Source organism: Sturnira hondurensis, unplaced genomic scaffold, assembly GCF_014824575.4.
Source record: "Sturnira hondurensis isolate 20B ecotype Veracruz unplaced genomic scaffold, ASM1482457v3 Scaffold0006413, whole genome shotgun sequence".
In the NCBI taxonomy this organism is placed as follows: Eukaryota; Metazoa; Chordata; class Mammalia; order Chiroptera; family Phyllostomidae; genus Sturnira; species Sturnira hondurensis.
In genome coordinates, this window is record NW_028079044.1 from 509,187 (window position 1) to 530,431 (window position 21,245).

At 35.6% G+C, this 21,245-nt stretch overlaps 1 protein-coding gene across 5 annotated transcripts in view; it reads left to right on the top strand.

Annotated features, from left to right (window-relative positions):
• Positions 1-21,245, top strand: part of FOXN2 (forkhead box N2) — a 55,537-nt gene that overhangs the window by 11,786 nt on the left and 22,506 nt on the right. For 2 of the 5 annotated variants that reach the window (XM_037047843.1, XM_037047845.1), the window contains exon 2: positions 20,395-20,945. In XM_037047843.1, the coding sequence (XP_036903738.1) occupies positions 20,409-20,945 (537 nt within the window). In that variant the 5' untranslated portion in view covers positions 20,395-20,408. Of the gene's footprint in view, positions 1-14,215; positions 14,347-15,032; positions 15,501-15,624; positions 15,784-20,394; positions 20,946-21,245 lie in introns of those variants that run through there. The other 3 variants (XM_037047844.1, XM_037047846.1, XM_037047847.1) reach the window with 3 other exon arrangements.

The window sequence follows — 21,245 nt, forward strand, 5'->3', positions numbered from 1 at the left end:
TAACTAGTGCTTTGAACTCTGCATCTGATAGATTTATCTCCATTTTGTTTAGTTCTTTTTCCTTTTAGTTGAGTCTTCCTATGTCTTAACAACAGGAAAATAAAGTCACCTTGTCCTCAGAATGGGGACCAGAGGTCATCCTGGTTGTGATACTTTGTTTAGTTCTTTTTCTGGAGTTTTGATATGTTCTTTCATTTGGGCCCTGTTTCTTTGTCTCCATGTTTTGGTAGCCTCCTGGTGTTTGTTTCTGTGTATTAGGTGGAGCTGCTTTGATTCCATGTCTTGGAAGCATGGCCTAATGAATTATGTGTCTTATAGGGTCCAGTGGCACAGCCTTCCCTATTACCCAACCTGGGTACATGAGGTGCGCCCACTGTGTGTGTTGAATACACGCTTCTCTTGTAGTTGAGCCTTGATTGCTTTTGGCAGGTCAGTGGGAGGGATTTACCGGGGCCAGTCAGCTGCAAGGACTGTCTATGACCACTGACCACCAACCTCTGCCCTCTATGGAGGACCAGCTGGGCAGGGGCAGGATGGTGGTGATCTAATATGGTCTGTAGTTGTCCATTTGGTATGCAGGCTCTGGGATTTCCCAGGTGGTGCAGACCAGGGTGGCCCCCACCTGTGTTTTGCCCAGAGCCACCCTGCATGAGCTATAAAGCAGTCTGAGATGGCTGCTACTTATGGTGGGTTTAGAGATTCCCAGGTGAAGCCAAGATGTGAATCTAAGCTAGCTGCTGCTAGTAGTGGACCTGGGCCTGCTTAGCAAGAGGTATGGGGAATGGGGGATCACAGAGGCCAGCTGTTGCTTGTTTGATAGAATTTAGGAAATTGTGAAGCATGAGCCAGGACCAGCCATTCATATGAAAAAGTCATAGTTAACAGTCTGGGTGGGATGGAGTCTCTGGGGATCTCTTGGGGGACAAATACTGTTAGCCAGGTTATTGGAGTCTCAGATATCGCACCTGCCTGCCGGCTCTGTGGGAGAGGGTTCAGAAAGGGAAAATATCCTCTGCCTATCCCCGTGTGTGAGAGAAAACTGTACCCCTCTCTTGCCCTGATACCAGACACTTTAGTTCCTCCATGTATGCCAGTGGTGCCTTTCAACCTGCTACTCTGGTGATGGAGCTCAGAGAAAGTGACTCTAAATAAATCTGTGTGTGGGTTTTTAAGAGTAACTACTTGAGACTCCAAAAGTTTCTTCCAGTGACTCACACCTTGCTGGTTTTTGCAGCCAGTAGTTATGGGTACTTATCTTCCTGGCACTGGAACCGTGGGCTGGGGAGCCTGATGTGGGGCTAGGACTCCTCACTCCTGAGATATCTCTCCTGAATTTTTATCCACCACACTTTGGTGTGGTACCAGCATGTCTCTCCATCTCTGCCCCTCCTACCTAATGTTGGGAACCTCCCTGCCTGGTTTCAGAAGCTGTAACCCTCCATGCCACCCCCCCGCCCCCGCCATGGCTAAGGCTGAGTGAGAGACCTTGGGACCTTAAGCCACTGAGGAGACAAAGCTTATCTCCCTGGCAGGGGCACTGCCTTGGCCTGCTTTACTTTACCTTGCCTGGCCCCAGTACATGACCAGTTAGCCAATGACAAGTAAGATTCCTCAAGGGAGGGACAAGCTAAGATAGGCATGGTCACAGAGGGGCCCTCAAGGAAGGACTTGGGGGGCTATAGAAAAAGGGAGTGATGGACCCTCGCCCCTCAGCTTTGGCATACCTTGAGTCTTCAGCCTGAGTCCTCATTCTGTTTGCAGGAGTCTCCTAATCTCTTGGCTGCCTTACTTCCCCTGCCTGACTTAAGCCTGAAACAATGCTGGAGGTGGGTACAGCCCTGTGCTGGAAAGGGCTGGTTCCCCAGGGGCGAAAAGGCATTAGAAAGAATGCATAAAATCCTGTGAAACCTGCTTTGCTAAAAATGCTCTCAATTTTCTGATAAAGGTCCAAGCATGAAATGAGTTTGTTTCCTAAAGTTTTATAGCCCTTTAGGTATCAGACCCTGACTCAGGATAAGCTCTTGTAGTTCTTTGTATGTTGTCTGTTGTTTGATTCTTACTTCCTGACAGTGATTGATGAGCTTTACCTGTATTTCTGTGTAAATTGAACCCAATAAAAGCCCATTGAGGAAAAGTCTCCTGGTCCTTCTCCTTTGAGAGATTGGCCACCTTTCCTCCCCAAGTAGATCATGTCTTGGTAGACATATTCTCATCCATGGTGGCTGTAGGGGCCCTTTGGGCAAAGCTCCCCCACACTACCAGTCTGGATAGATCTGGTTTCTTTAATTTCATAGTTGTTGGACTTCCATTCAACTCAATTTCTGATGGTTCTATAATTTAGTTGTAACTTTGATGTGGTTGTGTGAGGAGGCAAGCTGTATTTACCTATGCTGCCATTGTGACTGGGAGTCGGAAATTCATACTTTGAACTGGAAACTTATGTCTTTGAAAAATAGATATTTGTCCCCAGAAAGGAGTAGAGGATAATACAATAAAGGGTCATGGAATTGTCTTTTCATTGTGAGTACACAAGTGTTAGTTGCTTTGACATTTATCGCCTTAGCTGTTTCCAGTATTAAAAAGCTAACCTGCATTATGTACATGTGTAGGACTATTTTTAAATTATGAAGTTAGAATTGGGTTTAACAGCTTCATATTGATTGGTTAGAGTTTTGAGAATTAGTTGGTTTTCCTTATATAAAGAAAGTTTAGAGATAGAAAATAATTAGAAAGCTCAATAGGAAATTCTCTTTATGTTTAGAAGAACAAAAATTTAAATAATTTCTACAAGGTGAAGATACTCATTTGGCAAATATCAGATGCTTACTACATGTTAGTAATTGGGTGAATGAGAGGAAATAATAGCAGTGTAAGACATCTTATTCTAGACATAGATTCATGAGTACTGTGGGAACACAGTGAGTAGGATGTAACTTTTCCCAAGCAGTGGGATTGGGTGGGGTGGATTTTACAATCATGATAGAAGTTTATTAATGGTATATCAGTAATACTTTTTAAGTGGAGAACTGAAATTTAGGAAGTGAAAAGATTGCAAAGCATAATGGAAAATACAGTATTTTGCACTTGAATGTTAAATGCTCAGTATATATTTTAAAAATAAATACCATATTTTACTTGAGTTTTTTTTTGTATAGTTTGATAAAAATATCTCCTTTGTTTGGTTGAAGAAAACTTAATAGCATGGTGTAATTTTCCCCTCGCATTTTTAAGCTAGCTGGCAGCAAGTTGGAGCCAGGTTCTACTTGCTTGAAGCAATCTGTTTAGGAGTATTGTATCCATTTTTTTATTCTTCTCTGTTTTTATAAAGATTTAGTCTGGATTAAGTATCTTATAAAGTATAAAACTTTAGTGTTTATAAGGCAGTTTATGTCTATTGTTTCTTTTGAGCTATTGAGACATAAAACTACAGTGAAAAAGAAGATAGATAAATGCTTGTGGAACATAGTAGGAGAGAGAAAAAATCTGTGAAAGATGTTTGGGTGAGAATTACATAGAGGAGTTGTCATTGAGTTAGGCCTTAAATATTAGGGCTTTGGCTAAATAGTTGCAGGCAAGGAAGACAATCCAATGGTAGAATAGCAGGAGCAAGCATATAAATAGAGAAATGCACAGGAAGTATTTGAACAGGATTAGTCTAGTTTGGACTAACTTCAAGCAGAAGAGCATTAGCTTGAGGATGTAGATATTGAGTCAGATTTATTGATGATAGTATGTACTTTTGTTTATTCTTTCTTTTGTATTGATACATATGAAGCAATCTAGGCAGAATGGCAGCTAGTGTGGTAGTGAAGAATGTGTGCTTTTGTGCTCTTCTCCCTGTGCTTGTGTGCCAGTTGTGCCACTTCAAGGTTTGTGGTATTAGGCGTATCATTTAATTTCTCTATATCTGTTTCCAGATAGAAAATGGACACTAATAGTAGCAACTACCTGGTAGGGTTGTTATAAAAACTAAAGGAGTTAATACTAGTAAGACACTTAAAATAATACGTATGCAAAAGTATTAGTTCTCACCTTTATATTAATTATGTACATAACTTAGACACATTCAGGCATGTAGGAAATGTACATGTAGGTCTTACCATGTATATATCTGCAGGAAAACTAGTAGTAGTTGAATTTCCGTTTTCAGTAGTATGTAGATTACTGTGGAATGAAAATCCAATCATCTAATTTAATAGATGTAAAAGTTATGTAGTAGCAGAGCTAGAACTGAAATGTCAGACAAGTATTTGAGCAGTAAACAAAACACATAACCAAATCTGCCTTACAGATATTTTAGTAAATCAGGAAAAGATGTGTACTAAACCATTCTAGGTGTGATAAGTGTTATCAAAAAGTATAGGATATCACCCTGGCTGGTATAGTTCAGTGGATTGAGCGTGGGCCTGCAAACCAAAGGGTTGCTGGTTTGATTCCTAGTCAGGGCACATGCCTGGGTTGTAGTCCAGGCCCCCAGTTGGGGGACACATAACAGGCAACCACACATTGATGTTTCTCCCCCACTCTTTCTCCTTCTTGTCCTCTCTCTCTAAAAATAAATAAATTATATATATATATATATTTATTTATTTATTTAAAAAGTATAGGATATTATAGAAGAATGTAGTTTGGGGTACTGTCTGATATGGAATGTAGGAGGCAGTTTCTCTTAAGATTGTAAAGCTGAGATGTGGATGATAGTTAGCCAGGGCTAGGTACAATGAAGTGTTAAGGCAAAAGAAGTAGCATTTGTAAAGGTCCTGGGAGAGGAGAAAGCATGGCCTGTTCAGAATCTAAAGTGGGGAGAACAAGGGGGAGAGTGGCAAAAGAGTTGTCAGGGAGGTTACACAAGCACTAAGTTGTGCAGGGTCTCTCATATACTATGTCAAGAACTTTGGATTTTGACCTAAGGGTCCCCTTGATGTATTGAGCAAGAAAAGGACATTGTCAGAGTTGCACTTTATAAGGTTACTCTAGTTACATTTTAGAGAACAAATTAAGAGGATCAGACATAGATTGAGGGAGACCAGTTTAGGAAGGTATTGTCAGAGCCATTGTGTGTGTATGCAGAACACAACCATAGTGGGTACCATTTATGTAGACTACTGTTGTGGTGATTTAGATGAGGGATGATGTTAACCTGGACTATAGCTGTGACCATGAAAACGGAGAGAGGCATGGGCAGATTTAAGATATAAGTACCCCCAAATCTATCTCCAGACCAGACAAGTCTCCCTAACTTTTGACCACATCTATCCCAAATGCCCACTTTACTTGAGTATCTCATAAGCATCTCAAACTTACCAGATCAAAACAACAACAAAAACCCACGACAAACATTGATCTGCTACCAAGAGAAAAACAGCCACTATCCCTTTCAATATTCTTTATATTGTCAAGTGGAACTAACATCCACTCTTCTGCTGATTCTGTCTACTAGTTGTGAAAACTAGACTACTTAGCTGTACATAGCTGCAGTTAATATGGCTTAAGTAGACTTTAGGTTTATGCCATGTAAGTGTATTTAGAAACTTGAGAGTTTATTAGGGTGCAGTATTATTTTCTAAAATGCTCTGGGGGTCTATTTATAGTGGAAATGTCTTTAATAATTTTTAGTATAAAATATTTTATTTTAGTATTTACTTTAGTATAAGTGTACTTATAGGGTTAGCTTAGTCCTATTTAAAATGGACTTAATTTTGCCCTGACCAGTGTGGTTCAGTTGGTTGGTGCGTTGTACTGTAACTGAAGGGTTGTGAGTTTAATTCCCGTTCAGGGCACATGCCTAGGTTGTGGGTTCAGCCCCATGTCTGGCACATATGGGAGGCAACCAATTGATGTTTTGCTCTCCCCCTTCCTCTCTCTCTAAAAAAGCAATGAAAAAAATGTCCTCATGTGAGGATTAAAAATTATAATAAAAATAAAGTAAAATGGACTTAATTCTGTGTTAAATTAATCATACTTTTGTGTTGTTTGGGGAACTACATATAAAATCAGTACATTAAATCAACCAGTATAATTTTATTATACCCAGTTTTACTCTTGCTTCTCAAATTTGACACCAGGTGCTTATCGGTAAGATACCAGTTTATGCCTTTATTAAATGTATTTCTGTCTTCTTTTCTGATCAAATGTATTTCTGATCATGAGTGTGCTTTTTAAAAATGCTTATTTTCAGTGGAACAATTTAATTGGCTGTGAAAGATTTACTCCATAGCTGACTAATTATGGCTTATGTTCAAGATACTGAAAATCATCTTAAAATCTTGACAACAAAGAATACCAGCTGTCTGTATTCAAATGCCAACCAAATTTACCTTTGTACTTTGGGACAGTAGATCTCTTGACTTTCAGGTTTCTGTAACTTTGTTCCTCTCCACGTTACTTTTCAAGTGCAGTACAAGACCTTCAGAACAAGAGTGCTGGTTAGCTAGAACTGGTCACTATATGGTTTTTGCACAGGTGATACTACTTCTAATTCCATTAGTGATTATTTTTGATTTTTTATTTCTGTGTGATCAGTTCTGTTTTTCAGCCTCTAGCATATTTTTGCTTGGACCTCACACTGATTACTATTCAAAGTTTGAGATTGGTTTCTAAAACTAGATTATTCTCAGAGCTACTAGTGCTTCTTCATAGTGCTTCTTTTCTATCATTATGTTTAATAACATGTAATTAAGTGTGATATTTTAGATACTGATAGTTTACAAATTATCGTGTCATCTACTTTTTAAATATTTATTAGACATAGCTATTTTCTTTATTAGAGAAAATAATTTTCACTCAATTTAGATTTGAGTACTGCTTTTTCCCTTTCAGTGGTACTGCTTTTTACCTTACTGTGTGAAAGGCGGGGCTTTGTGCTAGAGATTCATTGTAAAGGGAAGTGTTTGGATTTTATGCAGAAAACATCAGGTTTGTTACTGTTTAGAAGCCAATGTGTTCATTTTTAAACTTACGAAGCTATTGCTTCATTTTAACTTCCCCTAGAAACTGATGAACAATTGAGGGGTTTTTTTTGTTTGTTTTTCTTTTGGCAAATGCTGCAACAGTGTATAGGGTAACTCTCTACTGTGTACAAATAGTACAAAATTTTCTAGATAGAAGCGGCATTTGAACCATGGTTTACACAGTGTTTCTGGGCAAGTTGGGAGAAAAGCGGCTTCAGTGGAAAGTTACCACAACAGATCCCCCCCCACCCCAGATTTTAGTATTTTCTGCTTTTAGCATGATTTGGAGAAAGGCTTCCCCCCACCCCACTCATTTTACTTTCTTTTTTTAAAATCCTATTTGAAAAACAGTTTTCCTATGAGACATCTTTGACCCTTTTGTATTCTGCTCCCCACCCCCCTTTCTGGACTAGAAAATGCAGCTGCACACATATTTTTTTTGTTTAGAGACAATGGATCACATGCTGTGTCACCTAAATCTATGACGGAGAGGCAGTTTTATTCCTGAGACCATAATGCTTCTGTTGTCCTGGATACATGACATCATGTAGCATTATAATCACACATACGTCTTTTCAAAGTACATTTGGGATTTTACCCTCTAATCTCAGTATTGGATTGTGTGGGAGGGGTAGTACTTATAATCAAGAATCTTAATAAAAACAAAGAATGCATTGTTAATTCAATAGAAAAAGTTGTGGGTTCCTTTTTTATGTCTTTTTTTTCTTACTGAAGGTTACCAAAGTTAACGGATATTTTAACTTAATAGGATATCTTTAAAGTTTTTACATTTCTTAGATTTATTAAATAATGCCTTGCAAATAGTATGTGCTCAATAAATGTTACATCTTGTTTTTGCTAACAATGTAACAATTTTTTCTTTTCTATTGAATTGGGGTGACATTGGTTAATAAAATTATATAGGTTTCAGGTATACAATTCTATAATACATCACCTGGATATTATATTGTGTGTGTACAACCCTAAGTCAAGTCGTCTTCTACCACCATTTACCTTCCTCTACCCCTTTCCCTTTGGTAATCACTGTACTGTTGCCTGTGTCTGTGAGGTTTTTTGTTTGTTTTTGCTTAATCCTTTCGTATTTTTCACCCAATGTGACAAATTAATGAAAATAAAAAGTTTTAAAAATGAATAACTGACAAGATTTAGAAAATTATTAGTAGCTGTAAACTAAAATATTTTATGTTGAGCTTATTATAATAGTCTTTTTATACTGTTGAATAAATCTAGGAAATATAATGCAGTGGCTTCCAGTCTTGAGAAATGGTACCTTGTTGTGATTAACGAATAAAAATAGTTCATTCCTAAGGAGATTGGAGGTGGGGAAAGGAGAGGGAAATTGAATGGAAATTTCTTTTATGTATAGTATATATCTTAATCAGGGACAGTGCTTAAATTACAGGAAAGAAATCAGCTAATGGCCAGGTAGTTTTAATATTAGTGCACAAACATTTTATATTTCTGCGGTATGCCATAGCTCTGTCACAGTTTTTTTCTATGAAAAACATTGTTTAGTGATCTGAATTAAGTGAATGCCTATTTCTCTTTGCTAAGATGTCTTAGCCCAAATCAAATGGTTTTAAATATGAGTTAATATAAAGTAATTGGATGGGAAAGCCCAAATCTGAGGTGGGAGGTCTACTCTCTGGCTGCTCTTTTGACATTTATAAGATTGATTTACCGATGACATTAAGTTCTTGGTGGGAAGTAAAATGGCAAGTCAATAAGAATAAAATTTCCAAATGTCTTAAGATCATGTAAAATGACAGAATTAGCAGTTGGAAATGCATTTAATTAAATATAACCCCCCCAAAATCATGATCATTTGTCACATGCCTCAGGAATTCACATTTTTAAACTAAGTATAATGAAACTGAGTTTAAGTAGGAAGCTGGACCAGTAGGGTGAAAAGGATGAGAAACAACTTCATCTGTTAAATCAGACGCTGCCATATATAGTTCATGGTTAATCATCCCTTGCTTAAGCATGGTACTGACTGCAAGTCTTCAGGTCCTCTCAGTACCATTGCTCAAGTATTGGTTTCATCTTCTTCCCAGTTTTAGTGTAACATAACAGGTGACATGGTTCTTTTTCATACCAGTGTAATAAAAGCTTTTTAGAAACAGCAAAATTGATTTTCCTTATTGCTCTTTCCAGGTAATGAGGAAAGAAATATTTAGTGGTGTAAGAAAAAAAGTACAGTGGGATAAATTTGCTTTGGATATCAAAAATTGACTATCATATTTTATTTTGATCTGAGTCCATTTTCAGTGTTATTTTTTATATTCTAATAAGAACTCTTAGCGTAATGGGTTAAATATAAATTTTTAACAGTTAAAAATTTCCTTGCAAATAACAGATTTAGGGCTCTGACAATTATATGTGTAAGGTAATGTAAGGAAAATGTAACATGAAGAGATTTGATAATATGATTTGAAAAGCACTTTTAAAAATTATTAAACATCATTAATAGAATTGAGTTAATTGAAATTATCTTTTTTGCTGTGGCACTGTGTTACTTAGTAAAGTATACACTAAAAAACTTTTATATTCATGAGAATTGCTGGACTGAGAGCCTGAGTTCTTGTCATTAAATTTTATATTCATGAACTCATATTTTAAAAATATTATATATGCTGAAATTCACAGTATAAGTAATATCTTGGAAGTAGGGGAAATTATTATTTTGAATATTTTAACTTGATAAGAATTTTGTAATAAGATAGTAGATTCTGAATTAGTTGAATACAAATGAATATAACTATATATGCTTTTATTTATATTTCTGTCCTGTTTTGATTAAAGCATTATATTTGCAATTCATATAATTAGCATTATATAGAGCATTATTTTTTCTTTTTGACAATGTCATTACCAGTGAAAACTAAACTTTTCTTATTTCAGAGGTAATATAGTTATTTTCATTATTTTTTATGTGTGTGTGTATGAATGTTATCAGCCAGAGCTGTTAATAAAAGAATTTAGAGGGGTGGGGGTGCACTAGGCAATAAAATACTAAAAAATGTTCTGAAAGTTTATATGATTTAAGTGCTTTTATATTATTTAAATTAGAAAGATTTGAAGGAATCTGTCATGTTGCATGATTGGGTAAGATATTGACATAACCTAACAAAGTTCATAGGTACAAACAGAACAAGGAAGTGAAAATTGTATCATAAAGAAGATGGTGAAACTGATATTGCAGCACTCTTCTGAGAAGGTCTAATTTCAGTTGGCTGTTTTGTCAGTGGGTGTCATTGGCCGTGAAGGGGATCCATTCTGAACACTAGAATTTTTTTCTAATTTTCAAACTTCAAAACAAAATATTGTTACTGATTTTGTATACCATAATTTTTATTTGAAAGATATAACATTTATAAATCTATTACTTTAAAAAGAAAGTTAATAATAATTTTTTTAATTAATAACATTAATAATCACTATTAGCTAGTTGTTGGGGGGGGCTCTGCCTACAGGGCCTCCTCCACCACAGATGAGAGTAAGTCTACCAAGACATGATCTGTTTGGGGAGGAAAGGTGGTTGATTTCCCAAAGGAGAAGGTCCAGGAGCCTTTTCCTCAATGGGCTTGCATTGGGTTCAGTTTTCACAGGAATACAGGTAAAGCTCACCAATCATTGTCAGGCAGTAAGGATCAAACAATAGATAACATTCAAAGAACTAAAAGGGCTTATTTCGATTCAGGGCGAGATAGCTAAAGGGCCAGAAAACTTTGGGGAAACAAACTCATTTCATGCTTGGGCTCTTATCATTGAAATGGAGGGTATCAGCAAAGCAAGTTTCACAGGATTTTATGCATTTTTTCTTAGGCCTGATTACCTTGGGGAACCTGCCCTTTCCAACACAGAGCTGCACTGTTCTCTGTCATTGTTTCAGGCTTAAGTCAGGCAGGGGAAGTAAGGCATCCAAGAGATTAGGAGACTTCTTATACACAGAATGAGGACTCAGGCTATGTCAAAGCTGAGGGGTGAGGGTCCATCACTCCTTTTTCTGTAGCCCCCCAAGTCCTTCCCTGAGTGCCCCTTTGTGACCATGCCTGTATTAGGTTGTCCCTCCCTTGAGGAATCTTACCTGTCATTGGCTAACTGGTCATCCACTCAGGACCAAGCAGGGTGAAGTAAAGGGGCAGAGGCAGCGCCCCTAACAGGGAGATAAGCTTTGTCTCCTTAGTGGCTTAGGGTCCCAAAGGTCTCTGACTCAGCCTTAGCCATGTGGGGCGGTGGGGGGGGGGGGGGGGTTANCCTGGGGGGGGGTGGGGGGGGGGGGGGGGGGGGGGTGGTTACAGCTTCTGAAAGAAGGCAGGGCAGTTCCCAACAGCTAGTATTTATTGTATACTTTACCTCCTTTCTAAGTGCTTTATATTTATACTAACAATCTTATGAAAGTAGGTACTATTAGAATTCTAAATTCAAAGTACTATTAGAATCCTATTGAGTGGTAGAGCTGTTACTATTAGAATCCTACCGAGTGGTAGAATCCTATTGAGTGGTAAATCCACCCTATTGAGGGGATTTGAGACAATATCTCTTCACAGCTTATGCTCTTAACCATCTGCTTCACAACATCCAGATGTGATTATGATATCAAGAGTAATGATTTAGATTTTATGTTTTTTTATAAAATGAAATCCTTTTTTAAAAAAGATTTTATTTATTTATTTTTAGAGACAGGGGAAAGGAGGGAGAAAGAGAAAAACATAATTTGGTTGCCTCTTGTCTGCCCCCAGCTGGGGACCTGACCCACAACACAGGCATTTGCCCTGTTCAGGGAATTGAACCAACAACCTTTCAGTCCATAGGACAGCACTCAATCCACTGAGCCATTCTAGCCAGGGCAATAATATGAAATTCTTTACAACTTCAAATATACTGCCCCCTCAAATTTCTGTTTAATATCTCCTAGTATTAAATACCATATTTTCCCATGTATAATGTGCACTATTTTTCCAAATATTGGAGGGAAAAATAATGGTGTGCATTATACATGGGTAGTACCCGAAATCCCTTGTATCCGTTCTTGTGTTTTGTAATTATTTGCTACATAAAATTTCTTATACCATAATATGTTCAAAAATAAATGCTAAAATTTCTTTATAATACAAAATACAAGTATCTAAATGTAAATAAATAAAAAATTGAATTAAAATGAAGGATTTTTTTCCCTGAAAGTTAGGGCCAAAAACATGGGAGTGCATTATACATGGGAGCACATTATACATGGCAAAATACAGTATATTCTTTCTGAAGAAAAAAAGGCTTCCATTTTAGTTGTACACTATTTTCTATAGAATCTAACAACTATGACAACAGAGCCATGAGTTTAGTAGAAGAGGTGACTTCTTGAAATTTATTAGAAAAGGACCGGGAGAGGTTATTCTGAATAGTATACTTCTCTATCTATTATGTACATTGCTAGCTGAAGAGACATTGTAATCATAATCTAATTTGGCTAATATGTTGGCTTTGGAATTTATTTTAAATTCCTATATATATTTAGGTACTTCTGACATTTTAGAATTCATAATATATTTCCTGCTTACCAGGAGTTCACTTATTCTGTATCTTTCATTATTAAACCATAAATAGATAAAAAGGGGTTCCTAAGTAGCTAGGAGAAAAATTAGAAAGTTTATACATTAAATTTATGTACCTTAAGATGAACTTGTTACCCTTATCCAATCTTCCTTACTGTGATCTGGTTTCCAGATAAATTTATAGCAAATAATGGGTGTATAATTCCTTCCCCACAATTTAGAAATCAAAAATGCTCTGAATACCAAAAGTTTTATTTATTGGTGAAACATGATCTGAACTGATGTAAGACTATTGATGTTCTTTATTTAGTTACCTTTTATTGTGAACATATGTTTTGCTGCAGAAATATGAACATGTTTATTATGGGATGTGGCCTCAGACTTCACTGTCACATCATATAACCCTCTTTTGCATTGTAGTCCCTTTCTAAAATCCAAATACTCTGAATTCTGAAATGTATCTCAGAGGTTTTAGATAAAGGGTCATATATGTGTATAATCAGGTACAGTGACTACAGTACAAATGAGGACTAGGGTATAGAACTAAGAAGATTAATCCAGTAAGTAAAGCATAGGAATGTGAGTCCTTTTAGTGTGGAGCAATTTTTCTCAACTAGGATCCCTTATGTAGAAAAAATTATAGATCCCATTTTGAGAATCACTGACTTCAGTTCCTCAAGTAGTTTTTTTTTTAAATTATTTTTATATACTTACCTGAGGACATGTTTAAAGGGGGAAGGAGCGAGAGAAAAATCAATGTGAGAGTTGCCTTTCACAGGTGCCCTGACCAGGACCAAACTGGCAACCCAGGCATGCGTCCTGACCTTTTAATTTATGGGACGATGCTCCAACTAACAGAGCCACACTGCCTGGGTCCTCAGGTAGTTTTAAGTCTTTTCATTTTTCTCTTTGAAAATGGTAAAATAGGCTCTGGCTGGGTAGCTCAGTTAGTTAGAGCATCATTTCAGTATTCCAAGACTGCAGGTTCAATCCCCTGTCAGGGCCCATGTAAGAATCTACCAGTGAATGCATAAATAAGTGAAATAAGAAATCAATGATTCCTTTTCCCTCCCTCCCTCCCTCCCTCCCTCCCTCCCTTCCATGCTCTTCCCCTCCCCCCTCACTCCCTGACTCCCCTCTCTCTAAAATCAGTAAATAAAAATTTAAAAAAGGAAATGGTCAAATGCATTTTTATACTGTTATTGAAATGAAAGCAAAAAATGAAAATTACAGAACTTGTGACCCCTGGAAACATGTCTTTGGGGCATTCTGGTTTGGGAAACACTGATAAACTGGCCAATAGTACCTGTATACTTTAGTAGCTCCTATAAGTATTACTCTTTATCAAGTCTTTGTTTATAATGATGGACCTAAATTATAGTTAAGGAATTAAAATATCTTCACTGCATTTATAGAGCATGGTTTTTTAAAGGGATGAAAGCACCGTCTTTTTAAAAGTCTGCACCAAGTTTTTGATAACTGTGTTTAACCTCCAAGGAAATGTTCTCTACCTAATTCCAGTTGGAAGTCACTGTCATAATGAGCAACTCCTTACAGACAGAAGTACTGTAAGTCAAATTCCTCAAGTGTGCTGAGGCTGGAGAAACGTAAGAACACATGCTCTAACATAGAGAATAATGCATGTTAGAGATGTTGCCATCAGAAAGTAATGTAAATATCTGTTTTTAGCAGCATGGTGAACTAAATGCCTGGACAAGCCTTTCTGCTGAAAACAACCTAAAATACTGGATAAAAATACATCAGTGGTCTGGCACAAAAAGCAAAGAATGTTTAGCCCAACCACTAACTGAAAACCTAGTGAGGTAAGCTGAATGCTGAAACTGGCTATGGCCTGAGGGTATTTACCAAATTAAGTGAACTCTGTTTCCTTGCTATGTAGGGCTTGGGGATCAGGAACCAAAGCCCAGACCCAGCCAAAGTAGAACGTCAAGCAAGAAATAGGCTTTTCCCAGTAATTTGGAGTTCTACAAGGCTATACATTGTAGGTGTAAGAGTGATCTAGAAATTCTAGATCTGATTCTAGAAAGAATTTCTAGATCACTCTTACACCTACAATGTATAGATCAGTGATAGATCTGATCACTTCTAGAGTGATCTAGAAGATTATCTTTCTAGATTATTTCTGCTAATGGGAAAAATAAAATCTCTGCTGAAAATATATTACCACAAACCAGCGCTCTTATTGGTTTGCAGCCTGAATTCATAGTAACCCTCAAGCTAAGAATTTAAAAGGATCATGGATTGTTACTACTCTCAGAAGCCTGACAGAAGCAACACAAATCAAAATCATCAAATGATTCCAATTGGTAAAGTTCTAATAAAAGTGATTAGCTTGTAATAAAAATGTGTAAACATCTAGGGAAACCAGGGTACAGTATAAAAGAATCAGAAGAATCAGGCCAGAGAGTAGTTTACATCTTGGAGTTATCAGATGTAAAATATAAAATAATGTGTTCACTGAAAGCTTAAAAATGAGGAAAAGAGCAGAAACTATGTAAAAAAATCAGAAGCTCTAGAAATGAAAATACACAGTAATTAAAATTTAATGGATGGATAAAAGCAAATAGACTCCACTGAAGAAAAATTAATATAATAAAAGATGAATCTGAAGGGATCTGAAATGCAACACAAGGAGACAATAAATGGAAAATAAAAAGGTTAGTAAAAGGGAAATTTTTAGAGAAAACACAGAATACCTTCAAAGGACTAAGTTTTCAATAATAATGGTAATAGAAGACCATGAAATAATGATAATGAAAATAAATCTAACAACTATGACTCATGGTAGTTCAAGCTAGAGTTCTATAGCCAGCAAAAATATCTCTTAAGAACAAGGGTTAAATAAACACATGCTCAGAGATATAAAATCTGGAAGTTTACCAGCAGACCACTTTTTAAATAGAAGGGAAATGGTCACAGAAAATCTGAAATTCAAGAAGGAATGATAACAAGATTGGTAAGTAGTTATAACTTAAAATTGTCCTGACCTCTATGCCCCACCCTCCCTATTCACCCAGTCTTGCCCCAAGCAATTGTTTTTTGTTGTTTTTCCCCCAATGAAGAAAGTTCTCAGAAGGAAACTTTGCCAGTGTGGAAGAGGTGAAATAAAAAAACGGCAGAAGTGCCATAAAGCATCAAACTCAAGTAGTTCAAAAACTGTCTTGAGCAGTGGGAAAAAGTCCCAATAGGTATATTGCATCAAATGGAGAGTACTTTGAGGGTTACTGAAGTTTAAACATGTAAGAATAAATACACAATTTTTTATAGATAAATTCCATGGGTTTTTTGTCCCCCCCTTTTACTACAACTAAAAATAATCTAGCATAGCCTTTTCCTGCTTGAGTTGCTTTTAATTTTAAACTATAAAAATTATAAACACATTAAAGAAATACTAGAAAATAGAACAAAGAAAAAATTACCAAGTCAACTAGTATAAACCACTGTTCACCTTTTATTTTCTATTTACCAGTTTTTAATAAAGCGTTTTTGTTTATCTCACAGTCTTTATGACAGTCATTTTTAATGGGTACTAAATATTACATTGAATAGATGTACTTCACTTACCTTTTCTTCTGTAATAAGATATATAAGTTGTTTATAGTTGTCTATTACCTTTCATTAATCTTGGATGGATATCTGTGTACTTGTGCTGTGTAAAAGAGAAGGAGCCCTGGCTGGGTGGTTCAGTTGGTTGGAGCATTGTCCCATACACCAAAAAGGTTGTGGGTTGGATCCTCAGTTGGGGCGTGTTCAGTAGGCAACTCACTGATGTTTCTCTCACATGGATGTTTCTCTGTCTCTCTCTCCCCCACCCCTCACCCCACCTCTAAGATCAATGAGCATATCCTCAGGTGAGATTTTTTAAAATTAAATAAATAAATAAAAAGAGAAGGAGAAAGAGAAGAGAATCCTTTCCCTACAGAGGATTATTTCAGTGAAGTGATTCATAAGTGGAATTATTGGCCAAGAAATAATGACATTTTTAATGATTCTGGGTGCATATTGCCAGGTAGCTATCGAAAATGTTCTGAGGTCCTTGCCCCAAATTGTTATTGTACATATTTTTAAACTATTGCTTATTTGTGCAAAAATAGATACTGTTACTTTTATTACTAGTATTTGTGCTTGGTGCAACACTAGGTACTATGCTACATTATCATATTTAATATAATATTTTTTGCATTTCTTTAATAATTAGTGAAGTTGAATATTTTCTAGTATATGTATTCTCTATTTTTATAGTTGTGAAAAAGACCATTTGTCTATTTCTTTTGGTGGATTTAGTGTTCTAATGCTTAGTGTACTAAGTGAATGGTATTCTAAAGTATTCTAAAATGATAGTTTAGAAACACTCTTCTTCTCTCCTTGGAAATGAAAGTTCAAACCTTAACTCAGAGCATGTTAGCCTTTCAGTGTGAGTACTGATTTTTTAAAACTTTGCTTGGACTAATTTGATGATATAATATTAGTTTTTATTATATCCAATAATTTAATTAGATATAATTAAACAATTTATTTTATTAAATTATTAATTTATATTATTTGTAGTAATATTTAATAATTTATTAATTATTAAATAATTAATTTATTTTATTATATCTAGTTATTTATTATATATAATTTATTATATCTAATCTTGGACTAATTTGATGATATAATATTGGTTTTTACCTTAATAAGATTTTATTCTAAACTTGTAATTCAGAGGAGTAACTATCCTCTGAATAGTTGTAACTATCTAAATTAGTTTCTGTCACCTTATTTTCTCATGTCTGTCAACAATATCTATTTGTTTTAAGTAGTATTGCTAAAATATAAATTCCTTAAGATATTGAGTGTACTCAAGTGGACGAAGGACTTGACTATTGAACTGGGCTTGGTTTATAAGTTTGGCTCTCCTTTTTTTAGCTTTAGAACCTTAGACAAATGGCTTAGTTCATTTCCATTTCCTTATTTATAAACAGTGAATTTCAGTTTTCTGGTTGTTACCAGTGACAGTGTTTACTAGCAGTAAGGATGTGTTTCTAAAAGAAATAACTAGTAAAGGTGGGTAGAATAGCACCTGGTACAGAGTGCATGTTGATTATTAGTTAATTTCAGTTTGAAATAATTGAGTGGAATGGTTAATTATGCCCAACATTTTGTTAAGATTCATTAGGAATACAGAAGTAAAAGATTTGTGCTCTTTATGGAATTCACAGTTAAAAAGAAAGAATCATTCATAGAGCTAAGTAGTATGGAGGAGTAAGTTGAGACAATGCATTTCAAAGCACATAGCATAGTGTCTGTAATATAGTAAAATCTCAGTAAATGTTAGTTAGGGCTATGTGGTACTCCCTAATTTCTATATGTAATTGAAAGTAAAGCCTTGGCTGGTGTGGCTCAGTGCATTGAGCAGTAGCCTGTGAGATGAAATTTGCTGGTTTGATTCCTGGCCAGGGCCTGGTCCCACGTGCCTGGGATGCGGGCCAGGTCTCCAGTTGGGGGCATGTGAAAGGTAACCACACATTGATGTTTCCCTCTCTTTCTTATTCTTTCCCCTCTCTCTAAAAAATAAATAAATAAGGCCCTGGCTGGTGTAGTTCAGTGGATTGAGTGTGGGCCTGCGAACCACATGATTGCAGTTCGATTCCCAGTCAGGGCACGTGCCTGGATTGCAGGCCAGTTCCCAGCAGAGGACTCATGAGAGGCAACCATACATTGATATTTCTCTCCTTCTCGCCTTCCCTCTCAAGACAAATAAGTAAGTAAGTAAGTAAATAAATAAATAAAATCTCTTTAAAAAGGAAAGAAATGAAGAGATAGGTGAAAAGACAAAAGTGGACCATTAGAAATTAGTTATTTCTTTCTTTGGACACTAAATGCTAAGTTGTTTTTTTGTTTGTTTGTTTGTTTGTTTTTAGGAAACAAGACTTTCTCCAACCAATTAATTTTCAACCATTACATTTTTTAAGTTTTGTATGGGTAGAGAGACTTTAGTGGTAAATGAACATTTGGTCAGTTACATAGAACAGGTTGTCATCTCTGAAATATGTGTGCACATACGAACACGTGCATATATTTATGTGTAGTTTATTGATTGAAATAGACAACAAATTTGTTATAGTTTGATCTTTTTATGTTTACAGTGTCTTAGTGTAAGAAGCTAAAGATATAGGTGTATGTGAGAAAGATAAGAGCCAGATGGAGAGAACAATGATAAAATTTTAAATGGATAGGACTGGGTAATTCATACTCATAGGTGATGTATTTGTACTGTTACCAGGATAATGTAATGGTTAGAATTTTGGTTCTAAGTCACTCTGCCTGGTTTTAAATTCTAGCATTTTCAGTTACTAGCCAGGCAACCTCAAACAGGATGTTTAACATCTGTGAATCATTTTCTTCATCTATAATAATTAGGTTAATAATTAGTGCTATTGATAATTGAGTGCCCTGGGATGATATAAATTTTGGGCTAACCTGCCAGCTGTATTCTAAGTAAAGTAAAACTTTGGAGGTACTGTATTTTGCCGTGTAAATGCACTCCCGTGTATAATGTATACCCATGTTTTTGGCCCAAACTTTCAGGGAAAAAAATCTTCTGTTTTAGTTCAATTTTTTATTAATTTATATTTAGATTCTTGGTTTTTGCATTATAAAGGAACTTTAGCATTTATTTTTGAACATATTATAGTTCAAGAAATTTTATGTAACAATTACAAAACACAAGAGCAGATACAAGGGATTTCAGGTACTACTCATGTATAATGTGCACCCTTATTTTTCCCTCAAAAATTTGGGCAAAATGTGCACATTATATACATGGCAAAATATGGTACTTTTCATATTTCAGTTATGGAATTATAAGTAGATTAACTAGAATAATGGAAAACATAGGTTTTTCACTGAATTCAGAGATGAGGCACATTTATGAATCATTAAATGAATGAAATAGTACATTAGTTCTATCACTTCCAACATTAGTCAGTTGTTTTCCCATGTTAAGTGTTTTGAATTGAAGTGTGTTTAAAAAGCAAAAGAAAGTCATTTGAGAAAATATAAATAAAAACAGATGGTATAGAAATAGTTTTTTTCTCTTTGAAAATACAGTACCACTTCAGCCCTGGCTGGTGTGGCTCAGGGGATTGAGTGCCAGCAATACATGACACTTCAGACTTTGTTAAGGGAAGGTCAGCCTTTCAGTATCAGTATGTGTTGAGATTATACACAATGCAAATGTAAAATATGGGAATTTACAAAAGAAATAACTTACAGCAAATATAATTTTACTGATAGTAAATATAGTGAATAAGAAATGTTATCTTAGTATGATGTAATAAAAATATTAAACATGGTTTCTCTTTATAGTAAATATTTTAGATTTGAGGAAAGGGTTTATTTAGGATTATTATTTAAGCAATATTTTAAATTTGTTTTTTGTATTGAGCAATATATATGACTGTTATAGTAAAAACATAGATCCTTAGAATGCATAGATTATAAAGTCTTAAAATTCAAAGAAATAGTCTCTTCTTTTTTAATAATAACCATTCCTTATTAAGTAGTAGCTCTGGGCTAGGGACTTTGATAAATACTCAAAATACATTATTTAATTTTGTTTATATCACCCAGACATATGGTACTATAATGCTGCATTTTATTTACAGCCATTTCAAATAATGTGATAAGTTCTCTTACTCCTATTGTAACCTTTAGTGTCTTCATTATACAAATACAGTGCTTAAATATTATATGGGGTAGTTGCAAAATATCTCCAATTTGGAGATATTTAAATATGCATTTTGTTTTTCCATGAGCCTAAGAATCTTAAGCATTACATTGATTGATAATTGTTTCCTTTGTTGCAGAACCAGAAGAGTAAATGGGTCCAGTAATTGGAATGACTCCAGAAAAGAGAGCTGAAACGCCAGGAGTTGAAAAGGTTGCAGGATTAAGTCAGATTTACAAAATGGGAAGCTTGCCTGAAGCTGTTGATGCTGCCAGGCCAAAGGCCACTATAGTAGACAGTGACTCAGCAGATGATGAACTCACAAACTTGAACTGGCTTCATGAAAGTACTAATCTTCTAACAAACTTCAGTTTTGGAAGTGAGGGTCTTCCAATCGTTAGTCCCTTGTATGACATAGAGGGAGATGATGTGCCATCATTAGGACCATCTTGCTACCAGAACCCGGAAAAAAAATCAGCAACTTCGAAGCCCCCATACTCTTTTAGTCTTCTCATTTATATGGCTATTGAACACTCTCCAAATAAATGTTTGCCTGTCAAAGAAATTTATAGTTGGATTCTGGACCGCTTTCCATATTTTGCTACTGCACCAACAGGCTGGAAGAATTCTGTTCGACATAATTTGTCCCTGAATAAATGTTTTCAGAAAGTGGAAAGAAGCCATGGCAAGGTCAGTGTTATTTTATGAACATTACTATATTTGGGGAAGTGGGGAAAGTTAACATGGAGACCCTAAAATATGGGGAAATCAAAGGAAGACAAAAATAGTCAAGTCAGATTACTTCAGCTTGATATTAATTATATCCATCATTTGTTTTCACTCTACTATAGGTACATAAATTAGTTTTTGTTAACATTCCGATTTTTTATTAGTTTCTATAGTGTTTCTATCAGTGTATCAGATATTCTTACTTATTCAGTCTGACAACCTTTGCCTTATAATTGAAATGTAGACCATTTACATCAATGC